The sequence below is a fragment of the Argentina anserina genome, chromosome 7 (assembly GCF_933775445.1).
Source record: "Argentina anserina chromosome 7, drPotAnse1.1, whole genome shotgun sequence".
Lineage (NCBI taxonomy): Eukaryota > Viridiplantae > Streptophyta > Magnoliopsida > Rosales > Rosaceae > Argentina > Argentina anserina.
This window is the reverse complement of record NC_065878.1, coordinates 3,291,907-3,309,080: the sequence shown is the minus strand read 5'-3', so window position 1 is coordinate 3,309,080 and position 17,174 is coordinate 3,291,907. Positions and strand designations below refer to the sequence as shown.

Below are 17,174 nucleotides of genomic sequence, written 5' to 3'. Positions count from 1 at the left end.
ATACACAAATAATTTCAAATGATAAAAATAAGTGTCTAAATAAAGATTTATTGGATTTGAGGCACATAGGCAATGGTTTGGCTTTACTTATGAAGTTTGAGGTTTCACCTGATGATGTTTTCGACTTCCCTGATTAAGATATTGGTGTTTAAAATCACTTTGAATATGAATATGAAGTTTTTACATTCGAAGAAAATGAAATTTTTCACTGATTTGAGACGCATCACATCTCAATTTTAGGTTTAGTTATTTTTTATTTTCTCGTAAAAGTAAAATGATGATATTTTTATTTGAAATAAAATATCGGGTCAAAATCAAGTTGACCGATAACTGGAAATGATATCGAATATCATATCTTTTTCTCAATATCGGGATATTTTAGAAGGAAACTTATATTCATACCTCCAAAAATGGTATTTAGACCTCCTCACTTAGTAGATCTCCTTTTTAGTTATACAAATACTTAAAATGTTATTTAGACCACTATACTTTTTTTAAATGCCCATAATCAATATATTATTATTAGATATCAAATCAATATACTATCCATTAATATTTTTCCAATTATACTTTTATTCAATTATTATATACAACTCGAAAAATTCTAAATAATTACATAATCTATCTTTTTGTCCCAATCTGAGTTTGTTGGGTCTTATTTATGATGATCTAAGAATTTAGATTTTGGCTCAAGAGTGTTAGCAACTTAGATACATTAATCGTAAAGGGAATGGGGCAGCCCATACCATGGTTCTAAAAATCGTCTGGGGGGGCGCCTAGGTGCTAGCAATCTAATCCAATTTTAGGTTGTGCGGATATCGGGGTGTTTTTAGCAAAACACCTAGGCAGCCTAGGTGGGTTCTGGGCGGGTTCTACGCGTTTTCTGGGCTTGTTCTGGACGTGTTCTAGGTGGATTTTGTGGTTTATCTATATTTTCAATATTTATTTTGCTAACTATATATATATGACTGTGAGTTCATGACACCGTGTGCTACTATACTTTTGCTTTGATTCCTTTTGGTTAACTATATAATATATATTGTTTGAATCCATTTGGTTAACTATGTATATATGACCGTGTGCATTGCTTAAGTGTATTTATTTTTTATATTTTCTAAAACAAACTCATTATTCTTGAAGTGTTAAACATTTGATTTCATATATATTTTGAATATTTATCTTATTTATAACCATTAAAATACTTGTTTATAATGTTATTTTAATTTGTATGTACTATAAATAAAATAAAAATAATTAAAAAGTACAAAACCGCCTAGTCTCCGACAATCCGCTCGACTAGCGCCTAACATTTTTTAGAACCTTGGCCCATACCATAGAATTCTTATGCTTCATCGCTTGTTCAGGATGAGTCTTTCTTTTATGTTCCTAGTTTTCTTTAAGCTATAGTTACAACTGACCTTTGTATGATTTGATTATCGTTTTTATAATAAAGGATTGTCTTTTCTATTGCAAAAAAAAAATAATAATAATAATAATGTTCTTTTTTTATTCATTGATTTGAAACTCACCAAATAGTAAAATTAACATGAAAAATTCTAACATTTATTGAACAATTTTTTCTCTCAGGTGCACCGATGTTTATAAAAAATTCTATGAAACATTTTAATTGATATATGAAGGTTAATAATGCTATTTATTATTTTTTTTAAAAAATAAAAAATGAAAGTAATTAAAAAATTTATTTATATTTGCTAAAATAGGCAGGTTGATAATTCTATTGTTTTTTCTTGTTTTTCACTCTTATATATCTTTTTTCTCTCAGGTCTACCGATATTTATAAAATTTCTATGAAAATTTTCAATTAATACATGAAGATTAATAATATTATTTATTATTTTTTACAATAAAAAATGAAAATAATTAAAAACATTATTTATATTCACTATTTTAAAATAGACAAGTTGATAATTATATTATTTTTTTTCTTTTTCACTCTTATATGTTTTTTAGTAATTTAACAAGCATTAAAAAAGTCAAAATGAACTTGAGAAAATAGGGAAGTCTATGTGTTGTTTTAGGAAGTATTAATAGAACCTCCCTATTTAGAACAAAAATATTATAAGTTTAGAGAAAAAAACATTAATTAATTACAGGATTTGAAAGAGTTAGTACATGTGCATGCATGGTAATGCAGAAAATAATAATCACATGAGTAAACTATTGATAGCTTTGATCACAAGATGAAACTTTAGAGTAGGAGATGGAGAGAAAATTAGATGCGACGTTGTGCTTGATTTTAGAGATGTAATGTGCAAGACAATTCTCATAGACTTCATTTGAATAGCTTTAATGCACTTTTCATCTTCTTTGGAAGAATCAATTTTCTTTGCGTTTCTTAATTAGTTCTTATTTTTGTTTGTCTAGAAGAGCTACAAGATTCATTTGAATGTAAAAATTAGTGTATTAGATAATTGCCTACAAAAGGCAAGAACTAATTACATCTAAATGAGATGAAATCTCACTTAAGCATCATTGTCCGATGCTACCAAAAATAAAGATTGCAATAAGCAGAACATTAGCCTAACAACTAAACCACCATAACTATATTTCCTTAGACTATGATGCAATGCTTCCATACTAGTTGTCATAAACACACAATTGTGACATAACTAATATAGATGCTATCCTAGGAAATACATCAGGTTAAAATAAGAAAAAAACTTGCGTACAAACTAGTATGTACGCGTGCGTCCAAACTCTCGTTTATTTGCACACTTTGCGAATATAAATACATGATTTTAACCGTTCAAAGGTTTAGTTTATTACTAAAGATCATTTCTGTAAAAGATCAACATAAACAAAAATCGTCTTCATAGTCGATTGCATCAAGCATGGAGACTCGCCACCATCACGGGTCCATGTATTGGACCGAGGCCGAGATCGGCCTTGTTGCCTCCCACCACGAGAGTTGTTATTTTGGTGCTGATATGGAGCGTTCCTTGATTGATTCTTTCGCTTAGGAGCTTTCCCATAGTTAGCCTGTGGCGTAGAAATTCTTTTAGTGCCAACAGGTCTATTGTTGTTGTTGAGGAGAATTTCAGAATGTCTCTCCTTCTTAGCCAAGAGTGCCATTAAGTCGGCAAAAGACCGGATCTTCCCTTCTTCTACATGAGTGCGGTACGTATGAGCTTGAACCTCATAGTTGATTGGAAACGTGTCCAATGTCTTATTGAGAAGATCTAGGTCGGTCTTAATGACACCAACGGTGCCAAGATCGGATTGCAAGCATAGCATATCCTGATTGAACTCATCCACTCTTTTATAGTCCAATAGACGGATGTTATCCCATCTAATGGTCAATTCAGGAAGAAGCTTATCATGAACGTTGTTGTACCGCAAGCGTAGTTTGTCCCATAATTCTTTAGGATCTTTTACGTTCAAGTATTGCCTCTTGAGAGTTGCATGGATGTGACGTCTCATAAAGATGAGAGTCTGAGTCTTAGCCATAGGTGGGAAATCAGCAGGAGGGTCGGCAAACATGCCTTCAATCCCTCGGCTCTCAAACGCGAGTTCCATGTCGGAAACCCAGCGGTGGTATTCCTTTCCTTCTAGATCAAGAAGGCCGCTTTCCGGTCGAGATGGCGATGACATCTACAAACACGAATACGGAATCGATTAGATTCAAGTATAATAGGAATTAGAAGGGGTGACGTATGTGGTCACAAGAAAAATCGATGCAAGCGGCGATACTCATGATCGCACCCAAAACAACGGTGCACTCAGGCGACCACACGAAAATCGATTAACTTCCCTTTCAAAACAATCGTGACTCCCCCAGGACCGTCACACAGAAAACATCGACCAAGAGGGGAAACTCATCCCTCTATAGTCTCATCGGCGTTATAAGAAAGGCCGGAATTAAGACAAGAAGAAGGCTAATAGCGCCCGATATAATATATCTATACGTTCAAAAGCGGGAACGTTTATAAAAATTTACCTTGGAAGGTGTGTAATATACGGGAGTAGCTTCTCTTGAGCGAAGTCCTTGCTTGTGACTTTCACGTCTCTTGCGTGAATATGCGGGAGGAGCAATTTTGAATGCTTTGAGGCGAGCAGCAGGTGCGGCGAGCGGCGAGCAGCGAGTGCGGCGAGCAGCGAGCAGCGAGCGGCGAGTGCGGTGAATGCGGCGAATGCGGCGAGCGGCGAGTGCGGCGAATGCGGCGAGCGGCGAATGCGACGAACGGCGAGCGGCGAATGCGGCGAACGGCGATCGGCGAATTGGCGAGCGGCGAGCAGCAGGGCTGCGGGCAGGGGCTGCAGGGCTGCGGGGCTTGCGAGGGGCAGGGGCTGCGAGGGCAGGCAGGGGCTGCGGCGGCAGGGGGGGCTGCGGCGGCGGCAGGAGGCAGCGGCGGGCAGGAGCGACGGAGGGAAGAAGAGAAAAAAAATTTCAGAAGGCTCTAAAAGATTCAGGGTTTTTAGGGCTTCGTGCTGATAACGTGTTTGAGGATGAAATACTTGTATATTATTGAATGATATGGGGGCCTATATATAGGCATTTACAACACCACAATCCCGTAGGATTCGGAGTCCTAATCTACTACGGAGATGCTAATCTATCTCCTAACAGGAAACCTATTAGGCTAAGACACACACAAGGGTAGAATAGTAATTCTCCCGGAACAATTTATTATTTTTTACAATAAAAAATAAAAATAATTAAAAAAATTATTTATATTTACTATTAAAAATAGACAGGTTGATAAATTTATATTGTTTTTTTCTTTTTCACTCTTATATGTTTTTTAGTAATTTAACAAGCATTAAAAAAGTCAAAATGAACTTGAGAAAATAGGGAAGTCTATGTGTTGTTTTAGGAAGTATTAATAGAACCTCCCTATTTAGAACAAAAATATTATAAGTTTAGAGAAAAAAACATTAATTAATTACAGGATTTGAAAGAGTTAGTACATGTGCATGCATGGTAATGCAGAAAATAATAATCACATGAGTAAACTATTGATAGCTTTGATCACAAGATGAAACTTTAGAGTAGGAGATGGAGAGAAAATTAGATGCGACGTTGTGCTTGATTTTAGAGATGTAATGTGCAAGACAATTCTCATAGACTTCATTTGAATAGCTTTAATGCACTTTTCATCTTCTTTGGAAGAATCAATTTTCTTTGCGTTTCTTAATTAGTTCTTATTTTTGTTTGTCTAGAAGAGCTACAAGATTCATTTGAATGTAAAAATTAGTGTATTAGATAATTGCCTACAAAAGGCAAGAACTAATTACATCTAAATGAGATGAAATCTCACTTAAGCATCATTGTCCGATGCTACCAAAAATAAAGATTGCAATAAGCAGAACATTAGCCTAACAACTAAACCACCATAACTATATTTCCTTAGACTATGATGCAATGCTTCCATACTAGTTGTCATAAACACACAATTGTGACATAACTAATATAGATGCTATCCTAGGAAATACATCAGGTTAAAATAAGAAAAAAACTTGCGTACAAACTAGTATGTACGCGTGCGTCCAAACTCTCGTTTATTTGCACACTTTGCGAATATAAATACATGATTTTAACCGTTCAAAGGTTTAGTTTATTACTAAAGATCATTTCTGTAAAAGATCAACATAAACAAAAATCGTCTTCATAGTCGATTGCATCAAACAAATGAACGGTTATGGTGAAAGTTAGTAGTCTCATGATCAACCGTCAATTTGTTTGATGCAATCGACTATGAAGACGATTTTTGTTTATGTTGATATTTTACAGAAATGGTCTTTAGTAATAAACTAAACTTTTGAACGGTTAAAATCATGTATTTATATTCGCAAAGTGTGCAAATAAACGAGAGTTTAGACGCACGCGTACATACTAGTTTGTACACAATGAAAAAAACTTGCGTACAAACTAGTATGTACGCGTGCGTCCAAACTCTCGTTTATTTGCACACTTTGCGAATATAAATACATGATTTTAACCGTTTAAAGGTTTAGTTTATTACTAAAGATCATTTCTGTAAAAGATCAACATAAACAAAAATCGTCTTCATAGTCGATTGCATCAAACAAATGAACGGTTATGGTGAAAGTTAGTAGTCTCATGATCAACATAATAAAGATGCTAGGTAGGACTGTCAATGGGTCGTGTCGGGTTGAGTTCGTGTCGTGTCAAGGTGTCTTGCGTGTTATAAAATGTAAACCCAAACCCAACCCATTTAATAATCGTGTCAAAAATTTAAACCCAAACCCAACCCATTTATTAAACGGGTTACCCGTTTCCAACCCGTTTAACCCATTTAATAAATATATTTGTCATTTTAGATAAGATAACTAACTAAAACAATAATAAAATAAAACAATTCATTGTATTATCCAAAATTCTAGTTCAAAATGAGAAAAAACTTACTAAACTTTTATATATATAATATTACAATTTTAAATAGCTTGTGTACGCGTATTTTATATAGAATTTAGTTCGACTCTTTTATTAAACTTGTCATGCGGGTTCATTTCGTGTTAGCGGGTTAATCCGTCGTTGACCCGTTTATTAAATGGGTCATGGCGGGTTGACCCGCCGCTAACCCGTTTTTTAATCGTGCGGGTTCAACCCGCTTTATTTCGTGCGGGTTTCGAGTCGTATTATCAGGTCGTGTCGAAATTGACAGCCCTAATGCAACTAAACAAATATTATCTCCTTCTCGTAGGGTCGGAGATATTCTCAGCTTCCCCTGCATGCTCCAATGCAGCTTTAAAAAATTTCCGAGCGTATCTCTTCTCCATGTGCTATTCATTCTAGCAGCTTTTTTAGGTTTTCTCTTACCAGTTGTACCGTAGTGTCATGAGCTTACTCTTTTGTTATGCTATTCGTGCGAGTCTTACTCCTGCAACACCTGACTAGAATAATTGAAAGGCAAAAATAATATCTCTAAAGAGAACTTGTATTGAACAAAGAAAGCTTACAAGAGTGTTTACAAGTATGATGAAGGCAACTTACTTAATGCCTCAAATGTGAGGGGTGCCTTGCTATTTATAGGTCTCCCCATCCTACCTCAATAGTTATAGGACTATGTACAAGTGTAGATGACTCTAGAGAAATTTATACAAGTCTACACAAAGCTAAGAGCTACCTTGAGTATTCTAGAGACTTCTGGAGTGATCTTGTTCCCTTAGCCTCTTAATGGTTCTAGAGAAATCCGGAGATGTTCCAAGACCTCCCCATTCTTCCGGAGACTTCCAACGCATTCTAGAGCCTTCTATGAACTTCCAAAGAGTTCTAAAGAGTTCCACCATTTTTCGGATCCACTAGAATGCTCAAGTGTCTTTCGTAACCTTCCTTGAGCCATGGTTGCTTCAAAAATACTCAAGGTAAAAATGGCCAAGTTTGGCGGGATGTGACAGTAGGGTAGCTTATTATCACATCCCGCCAATCTTAGTCATTTTACCTTGAGTATTTTTGAAACAAGAATGGTCCTAGAATTCTATAGACCTATTGAAGTAGGAGGAGGAAGCCTATACATAGGATGACACCCCTCACATTTGAGGAATCAAGTAAGAAGCCATCGAGCATACAACACTCTTGTAAGCTTTCTTTACTTAATATAAATTCTCCTTTAGATATATTCTCTTTGTCTTTCAATTGTTCTAGCTAGGTGTTGCGAGAGTAAGGCTGACTTAGCATAAGGGACTTGCTAAGGCCGCACGAGTAGCATAGCAAAAGAGTAAGCTTGTGACAGGTATCAGAGCTGGAGTTCGATCAAGAGGCTAGCTCGATACAATGCCGAATAACGAAAAGCTGTTGGTAATGTTTCCGATGACCCGCAAGAGAGGGGTCGCGAAGAACTTGTCAATCCCACGGTTCCAAGGAAGGAACAGCTCAAGGACGTGATAGCTTCAATCGACTCACGACTAACTCAAGTGGAGGAGAGAGTGAGTGGCATGGGGGCCCAGGTGGATGATATAAGCCAACATGTGGAAGGCTTAGAGGCGGAGGACGCCGCTATCCACATTGCGATCAAGGGCATGATGCTCAAGCTAGAAGAGTCCTTGCAGGGCGAGATGGACAAGATTCGCGAGGACTTCGTAGGGGAACTTGCCTGGATGCGTGAAGTTCATGAATGGGAGCACAATAGCTTGCTTACACACATGGAGGCGATGTAGGCAGATTCTACACGCATAGAGGAAGTGCGGGCAGATATTACCCTATGCAAGCGCGCACAAGCCACGGGGGCTAGTACCAGCAGCACCGTTGAGACCAAGTGGGTCAAGGTGCCAAAGCCTAAGAGCTTTGGGAGATCACGCAATGGTTGCTAAGTGGACAACTTCTTGTGGGGACTAAATCAATATTTCAGGGTCGTAGGCTATAACATCTCTAAATTCATAATAATAAAATTTCGAATTTAAGGATGTTAACACTCTAAAATAACTTCAATAAATGAAATTACATTACAGTAGCTAAATATCTCAACCAAGTTTAACAACAACTCGGTTTACAAACTGTAATACACAAACATAATTACACGATGTAAAGATGTACAGTTTGGTATCTCTCAGAAAAACCTCACCAGAACTAAAAAGGGAAACTGAATCCAAAACAACTCTCCTCTGTCATGCAGTGCACCCCTCCTGTCACAGCTACTAAGAAGTACCTGCAGCACTACCCCCTGCACCATTTATTGGTACAACTGGATTATAAACACAACCGGGTTAGCTTCACAGCTGGTATGAGTAAATGAAAAGAAATACTCAACAAACATGCATCTATGACAACTTCTCAAATAATATCATAATCACCACATTCTCACAATAATAACCACAACATTATCATCATCACATTCAGTCACTGTCATCACCACAACATTAACACGCCAGTCATGCTCACATCATAATGACGCACCCCAACAATGGAGTCATTCATGAGTCGGTCAGCACTTTTCTCCCATGAATGATTCTCCACAATAATATTCATGAGTCGGTCAACACTTTGCTCCTATGCATAACAGGCACAAACTAGAGCTCTAGATTAATCTTTCACAAACCCGGCCAATGTATGGTTCCGAAACTGCCTATCGCCACTTTGGCGTAACAATCAAAATAACACATTGTCGCCCTTTTGGCAACAACTGTTTTGACAACTCACCAACTCTATTTAACAACACCACATCAATAACATCAATAATACCAGACGGTACATTTTATTCCCTTCTAGTCAAAAACACACAATAATCACCATATATGCCAGAAGGTACATTTTCTTCCCCTCCAGCGAAACAACATGTAAGCACTTCGACTATACAAATATTTCATCCAAAAACCTCCAATTTACTCAGAGATACATTTTATTCCCCCTTGGTCCCATCCTCCAAAATTTAATAAAAACCAACTAAAAAAGCACAATATATTTCACAAACATAATAGCTTTATACACTTAGTGATAAATATATGCATATCCTATTACCATTTAGATATACGTATATGAATCACCAAATATATACACATTTAAATTTCAGTCTCACAACAAGTAAGAATATACAAAAAGTAAGTTTACACGTCTAGTTACCGCCAAGGGTAACTAGACCAAACGTGAGGCTTACTCACATTTTCGCTCCCGCTTTTCAACTTGCAACTCCAAAAGAGTTTACTTATGCGCTTCGATGAAATCCAAGTACCTAAGTGACACAAATATCACTTAGTAACAATTGAGTTCAAAACGCTAAACAACTCAACAAAACCTCAAAACTACTAAGACCACCCAAACCAAACATTTGGTGCTTTCACTCTCTCTCCACCACTTCCAACACCCTTAACAACTCATACTACTCCCTTACTTCCCCAACACTACTCTCTCAGTCTCTCTCTCTTTATCTCAACTGTCCCAAAACAACAACAAGAACCTAACCCACTAAACCACTACACCAATCACCCAAAACAGTCCCAACTTAAAAACTTTAAGCCTAGACTCCAACAAAATTAACTCCACCAAAACAGTCCTGGGACACAGCCACTCTTTAAACACAAAATAACAACTTCACACTTCCATTACAGCTCTCGGGCTCCCTCTCCCTCAACTGTCCTAACACACAACCTACTTCCCAACACTTCACTACAGACACACACATAGCCCTTACTCTCAACACCACCAAAACATCACCAAAGATAACAACTAACTCAACTTTCCTCTACCACAATATAGCAACCCTGCTGCTGGCCTCAAAAACACACACCCAAAACCATAAACTTACACTCACCAACTAGCTTCAACAAACAACCCACTGTCCTTAACTTTCAAATACAAATTTGAGGGAAATGAGGGTATGCTTACCAGCTAGAATCATCAGAAAAGGCAGGAGGACTGCCGGAAAAGCTTATGTAACCTCCATTACAAAAACTGTAACTACGGCACAACAAAGCCACTGAGCTCCTCATTGTAACTTGTGCAGCTGAAATGACCAGGTAGGAAAGACTCATAGCCCACCTCTGTCAATGGCACAACAACTTGCAGTCCTTGTGTCATTCACTGCCGGAACTGCTTGTGTAGTAGCTCCTAGCTCAAGTGTCGGAGCAGCTTGCTTCTTCAACCGGAAGGAAGGTGGAAATCAGCACAGTTCAAGGTACCCATTGGTCAGGTTTGTTGGCTGAAAGATGAGATTGAAGGTGGAGAGATTTTTCTGGAAATGAAGAAGAAATGGGGGTCGGTTGGAGTTCGAAGAAAAGAGCTGATGGAGACGAAGTAGAAGGAATATGTGAGTGCAGTGGAGGGAGAGGGAGACGATAAGTGTGAAAAGATATTTTCAAATCCTCCCCATTTTACCCCTCCGAACAACAGACTTCGATAATTAAATCCCCGCTCCTCCGACTTCTGAAAATTATGTGAATATCTACGAACTCGTTTTGACGAGCTCTACAACTTTCATGAAGGAAGTTTTCTAAAATGAGCGACGGATTAAAAGTCAACTCTTGAGTCGACTGAATTAAATCGTAAAACGACTTAATGGTTCTCGAACCGATTTCTACTTCAAATGAAGGCTATTTAAAAAAAGACGTAGAATACATATATAACCAAAATATCATTTCATTAAGCTTTGTGAAATGAATAAAGAAATTCGGGTTATTACAAAGGCATCACGAAGGAGGATGTCAAGATAAAGACGGTGGCTCTATATCTCACTGACACGCCATGCTATGGTGGAGGAGAAGGCGATGTCGAAAGAGGCACGTGCACCATCTCTACCTTTGATAATTAAAGAGCTTAAAAGGCAATTATCCCGAGAATGCTGAGGATGAGGCAAGAGCTTGCTTGCGAAGGGTCAAGCACACGGGGCCTATTCATGATTATATTAGAGATTTCACTAACTTGGTGCTTGAGATCCCGGACTTGTCCGACAAGGATGCTCACTTTAACTTTATGGATGGTCTCCAATCATGGGCCAAGGCGGAGCTAAGGCGAGGAGGAGTGCAAGAGCTTGCCACCGCCATAGTCGTGGTCGAAGACTTAGTTGATTTCTCAAGTTCAAGGGAGAAGAAGAGCAGCTATGCCAAAGGTGGGGGAGACAAAAGCCAACGCAAGACTGAGTCACGTCTGGAGAGCTACTCGGCAAGGTTCAACGATAAAGGCAAGCACAGGGACACAAGGAGCTCGGACAAGCCTAATGACAACAAGTGTTTTCTTTGCGACAGTTCGCATTTGGCAAGGAATTTCCCACAAAGGAGAGCTCTAAGCACACTCTTGAAAAGTTATCAAGGCAGGAGTGAAGCCAAGGATGGCGATGGAAGTGCACACTTGGGGTCTATGTAGGTGCTCAATGCAATCCGCTCTACACCTAAGGTCCAAGCCAAAAGTTTACATACATCACCATAGGTGGGAAGCCAACAACGGCGATGCTTGACATAGGGCCAACCCACAACTTCATTTCCATCGAGGCATGCATGCTAGGACTAAAGGCGAGCGATGGAGGGGGCTCCATCAAGGCGGTCAATTCACTTGCTCGCCCCATACAAGGAGTAGTTCGAGGAGTCAAGAGAAGCGTGGGAGCTTGGTATGGACTTCTCGATAGTGTTGATGGATGACTACAAGGTAGTCTTGGGTTTGGAATTCTATGATCAAGTCAAGGCATTTTCGATGCTATTTTCCAACAGCTTGTGCATCAAGGATGGTGAGTGGTCATGCGTGGTGCTAACAACTCGAGAAGCAAAGAAAAACATCAATGTGTTGTCGGAATTGCAATTCAAGAAAGGCATCAAAAGAGAAGAGGAAAGCTACTTGACCATCCTTAGTGAGTTCGATGATGAGGAGTCAAGGCCATAAGATGTCATGCCCAAGGAGGTAGCCACAGTTCTTGAGGAGTTCAAGGATGTATCACTCGCGGAACTGCCCAAGAGACTACCCCCAAGGAGGGATATCGACCACGAGATAGAATTGGAACCCGGGACCAAACCACCCACCATAGGCGCCTACCGCATGGCGCCTCCGGAGTCAGTGGAGCTAAGGAGGTAATTGAAGGAGTTTTGGACGTTGGGTTCATTAGACTTTCGAAAGCCCCGTTCAGTGCCCCTATCTTATTCCAAAAGAATAAGGATGGGTCGCTACGCATGTGCATTGACTATAGGGTGCTCAACAAGATCACGGTAAAGAACAAGTACCATATTCCTCTTATTGCCAATCTCTTTGATCAATTGGGAAATGCACGATACTTTTCAAAGTTAGACCTTCGTTTGGGATACTACCAAGTGCGCAAAGCGAAGGGGGATGAGCCAAAGACTGCATGCATCACAAGGTATGGCTCTCATGAACTTTTGGTCCTTAGGTCTAACTATTGTACTGGCAACCTTTTGCACTTTGATCAATAAGTTATTCCACCCCTATCTCAACCGGTTTGTGGTCATCTGCTTGGATGACATAGTGGTGTATATAAAGACTTTGCGGGAGCATTTAGAGCACTTGCGGGAAGTGCTTAAGGTATTGTGGGAGAACAAGCTATACATCAAGATGGAGAAGTGTTCATTTACCAAGCCGGAGGTGTCATTCTTGGGGCACAAGATCAAGGACGGCAAACTTATGATGGAGGATTGCAAGGTGCATTCCATCCAATAATGGGAGCCACCCACCAAGGTACATAAGTTAAGATCTTTTCTTGGGCTAATTAACTATTATTGCCACTTTATCAAGAGATACTCGGCCGGGCTACACCATTAACTGACATTCTCAAGAAGAACAAGGCATAAGAGTGGACATCGGAGTGCCAAGAAGCCTTTGAAGACTTGAAGAATGCAATATGCGAGGAGCCCGTGCTTAGCTTACCCGACCACACCAAGCCTTATGAGGTGCATAGCAATGCTTCCGACTTTGCCATTGGCGGAGTTCTCATACAAGACGGGCATCCAATTGCCTATGAGAGTTAGAATCTCAATGACACGAAACGGTGCTACACCATGCAAGAGAAGGAGATGAGTGTCATCATCCATTGCCTTCGAGTATGGCAACATTACTTGCTTGGGGAAAAGTTCGTGATCATGACCGAAAACATAGCAACAAGCTACTTCAAACCCAAAAGAAGTTAAGTTCAAAGCAAGCAAGGTGGCAAGACCTCTTGGCGGAGTTCGACTACACCATAGAGTACAAGCTCGGAAAGGCGAACGTGGTAGCAGACGCGCTAAGCCGCAAGGTGAAATTTACAAGCATCTCTCAAGCTACTAGCCCATTGTTAATTAAGATCAAAGAAAGACTTAAGGTAGATCATCAAGTACAAAGCCTCATTACCTTAGTCACCGAAGGGAAAACGTGGAGGTTTTGGCTAGATGATGAACTTCTCTATACCAAAGGCCGCCGCATCTATATTCCAAAGTGGGGAAGCTTATGGAAGGAGCTTATCAAGGAATGCCATAATTCCAAATGGTCCGGGCACCTAGGTATGAAACACACACTTGCCTTGTTATAATCCACCTATTATTGGCCTAGGATGCATGATGGGGTCGAGGAGTATGTGCGGACGTGTCTTATTTGTCAATAAGACAAGATAGTCCAACAACAGCTGGGGGGCTTGCTAGACCCCTTACCCATATAGGAGAGACCATGTGAGATTGTCTCTATGGACTTCATCACTTGCTTGCCGAAGTCAGAGGAGTTTGGGAGCATCATAGTTGTGGAGGACAGATTTAGCAAGTATGCAAACTTCATGGTCACATCAGCCGACTACACCACGAAAGAGACAATAAGGTTATTCCTACGCAATGTAGTCAAGCTTAGGGAGTTCCAAGAAACCTTGTCAGTGATAGAGACCCGCACTTCACAGGGAAATTTTGGACAAAGTTGTTTAAGATGCTGGGGACGGACTTGAACTTTTCAACAAGCTTCAATCCGCAAAGCCACGGTCAAACAGAGCGTGTCAATGCGCTTTTTGAGCTATACTTGCGGCAATACGTGAGTGCCAATTGGGCCAAGCATCTAGACATGGCGCAATTTTCCTACAACTTGCAGCAAAGTGAGGCAACCAACAAGAGTCCTTGTGAAATTGTGTAGGGACAGCATCCTACAATTCATATATCCTGTGCCACTTGCTATGAAGGGAAGAGTCCAGCAACATTCAAGTTTACCAAGTCATGGCATGAGCAAATAGAGTTAGCTCGAGCGGCGTTGCACAAGGTTGCCAAGAAAATAAAGAAGTGGGCATACAAGAAGAGGAGGCATGTTGAGTTCAAGGAAGGCGACCTTGTATTTGTGAAACTCTTGCCACAACAATTCAAGGCCTTTAGGAAGATGCACAAGGGCTTGATCCGCATGTATGAAGGGTTATTTGAAGTCATCAAACGTGTAGGCCAAGTTTCATACAAGCTCAACCCCCTCCCCCCAAGTTAAAAATACATTCGGTCTTCCATGTAAGTATGTTAAAGCCATACAACGAGGACTAGGAAGACCCATCAAGGGGAGTATCGCATCGGGCAAGTACAGCAGTTGTCACCAACTTCGACAAGGAAGTAGATGAAGTACTCGCAGATCAGGTCATTCGACGTCGAGGCGTGCCAAGTTATAAATGGTACCTCATCAAGTGGAGAGGCATGCCCGCTACGCAAGCAAGCTGGGAGTTTAAGGATACATTGTGGCAATTTAAGGACAAGCTCCAGTGATACAATGAAGAAGGCACGATGAGGACATCGCGGCCTTAGGTGGGGGAGAATATCACATCCCGCCAAACTTAGCCATTTTTACCTTAAGAGCATTTTTTAAGCAAGCATGGCTCAAGGAAAGTTGGAGAGAGTACTTGAACATTGTAGGCACATCCAAAATATGGTGGAACTCCTTAGAACTCTTTGGAAATTCATAAAAGGTTCTAGAAAGCATTGGAAGTTTCCGGAAGAATGGGGAAACCTTGGGACATCTCCATATTTCTCTAGAATATTCATGGTAGCTCTTAGCTTTGTGTAGACTTGTATAGATTTTTCTAGAGTCATCTACACTTGTACATAGTCCTAGAATTCTCTAGAACTATTGAAGTAGGAAGAGAAAGTCTATAAATAGGAAGGCACCCCTCACATTTGAGGCATCAAGTAAGAAGTCATCAAGCATACTTGTAAACACTCTTGTAAGCTTTATTTACTTAATACAAGTTATCTTTTAGAGATATTATTTTTGCCTTTCAAGTGTTCTAACCAGGTATTGCGAGAGTAAGACTGACTTAGCATAAGAGACTTGCTAAGGCCACACAAGTAACATAACAAAAGAGTAAGCTCGCGGCATTATTGAGGCCTCCTTTAGGCATTCCCAACTTCTTCTTGTTAGGACTAAACCATTTAGGTTATATGGGACGTAGTTCCATGGTAAAAACATCAATGTTATGTACCTCTATCAATAGACAAAGCCATTCTCAACTGTGTTAAGGATTGGTCCTCCCTAGTCTTCATTCTCTTTCCCAGCAATGGAGAGTTGTCCGTTACTATTTCCAATAATTCCCTGATCGTCACCACCCTTTTCTGCTTCTATTTAGTTGGTGGTACAGGTGCACATACCTTTGTGACAACTGGGTTCGGACCTTGTGCCCTAGACACCGTTGGAGCTCCTCCAATACCTGTGTTGCTACCTTCACCAATCAATAAGGTGTTGTTTGCAGTTTTAAAAGGATTTAGCATTGGCTCTAGAGTGGGGCTTCTTGTTTCATCAATAGAGGCCTTGAACATGCGTAACAAGACCGCAGCGATTACAACGTCCGAATAAATTATCATGCCTAAATTCAGTCACTTTCTCAACACCATTATAAAGACAAAATAAAAGTTCATCGAAGTTGGTTGATTATAATTTATCCCCACTCAGATTTTCAAGACTCCACAGCAATATTGAGCTTGATCCTATCCTTCATCTCTCCGAGTGTGCTACCCGCCATTCTTATCAACCTCTCGGATTGGAAGTCCGGTGGAACTTTGAGGAAGGTAATCCAGTAGGAGGACCTCAACAACGGAACCTAATAAATCTGAGCAACATTGTCATATTCTACTAGCGTGACCGGAGCTCAGTTGAAGGCCCACGGTCAGCTGCACCAGACCCGATTCCGATTTGTCGAATCTTGAAAGTAACAAGGATCTAATCCCCATCGGCTAGCTCAACCTGGAAAACTCCCGTTAGATCAAAGAAAGTAACAAAGATTCGAGTCCCATGTAGATTGGAATAGGCCCATTAATGCCCGACGATTGAAGTTCAAGCTGTCATCAACTTGTTGACCATAAAAACCGCTACTTGCCGAAGACGTTTCCAAAGAACATGTTGAAGATTGATGGCTTTCTTAGCTCATGCTAATGCCAACGTTGACACTAATCTTTGCTGCCATAGTGTTGATATCCGCCATCACTCTACAATGACACTACTTGCACAACCTAGAAGAAACCCTAGGTTTTGGCCGTGAGGAGAGAGCGGCGCTCAAGGTATTTTTTTAAATTATATAATAGTACTAAACAACATTTGAATTAATAAAAAAACTTATCTTTCATATTTTTATACAAATTAGTACATGAGTTCAAGCCCAAAATGAGTGGACCAAAAACTAATTAAGTAAATAATGTCGAAATGCCCAAAATACCACTACTTTCGCATTACCAAGCTGTCACTCATATATCTAACAAATTTTTCTCTCCTCACTTTTTGAAATAGTAAAATGAATTCGAGAGAATAACGGAAATTTTATTAATAGATATGGAGCCTTATTATATAGCTA

The 17,174-nt window shown here is 39.7% G+C and overlaps 1 protein-coding gene across 1 annotated transcript; it reads left to right on the top strand.

Moving 5' to 3' along the window:
- The first annotated feature begins 13,451 nt into the window (after positions 1 to 13,451).
- Positions 13,452 to 14,830, top strand: LOC126803417 (uncharacterized). Its single transcript, XM_050531226.1, has 2 exons — positions 13,452 to 13,884; positions 14,541 to 14,830. The coding sequence occupies exons 1-2, from the start codon at positions 13,452 to 13,454 to the stop codon at positions 14,828 to 14,830; spliced, it is 723 nt and encodes a 240-aa protein (XP_050387183.1).
- Positions 14,831 to 17,174: the final 2,344 nt, after the last annotated feature.

Bases quoted from the DNA above. Each gene is read 5' to 3' on its own strand.
- LOC126803417 (XM_050531226.1), top strand. From the start codon at position 13,452: ATGGCAACATTACTTGCTTGGGGAAAAGTTCGTGATCATGACCGAAAA. The intron at 13,885-14,540 runs GTATGAAACACA...CTTGCTATGAAG, and splicing joins CAAATGGTCCGGGCACCTAG to GGAAGAGTCCAGCAACATTC.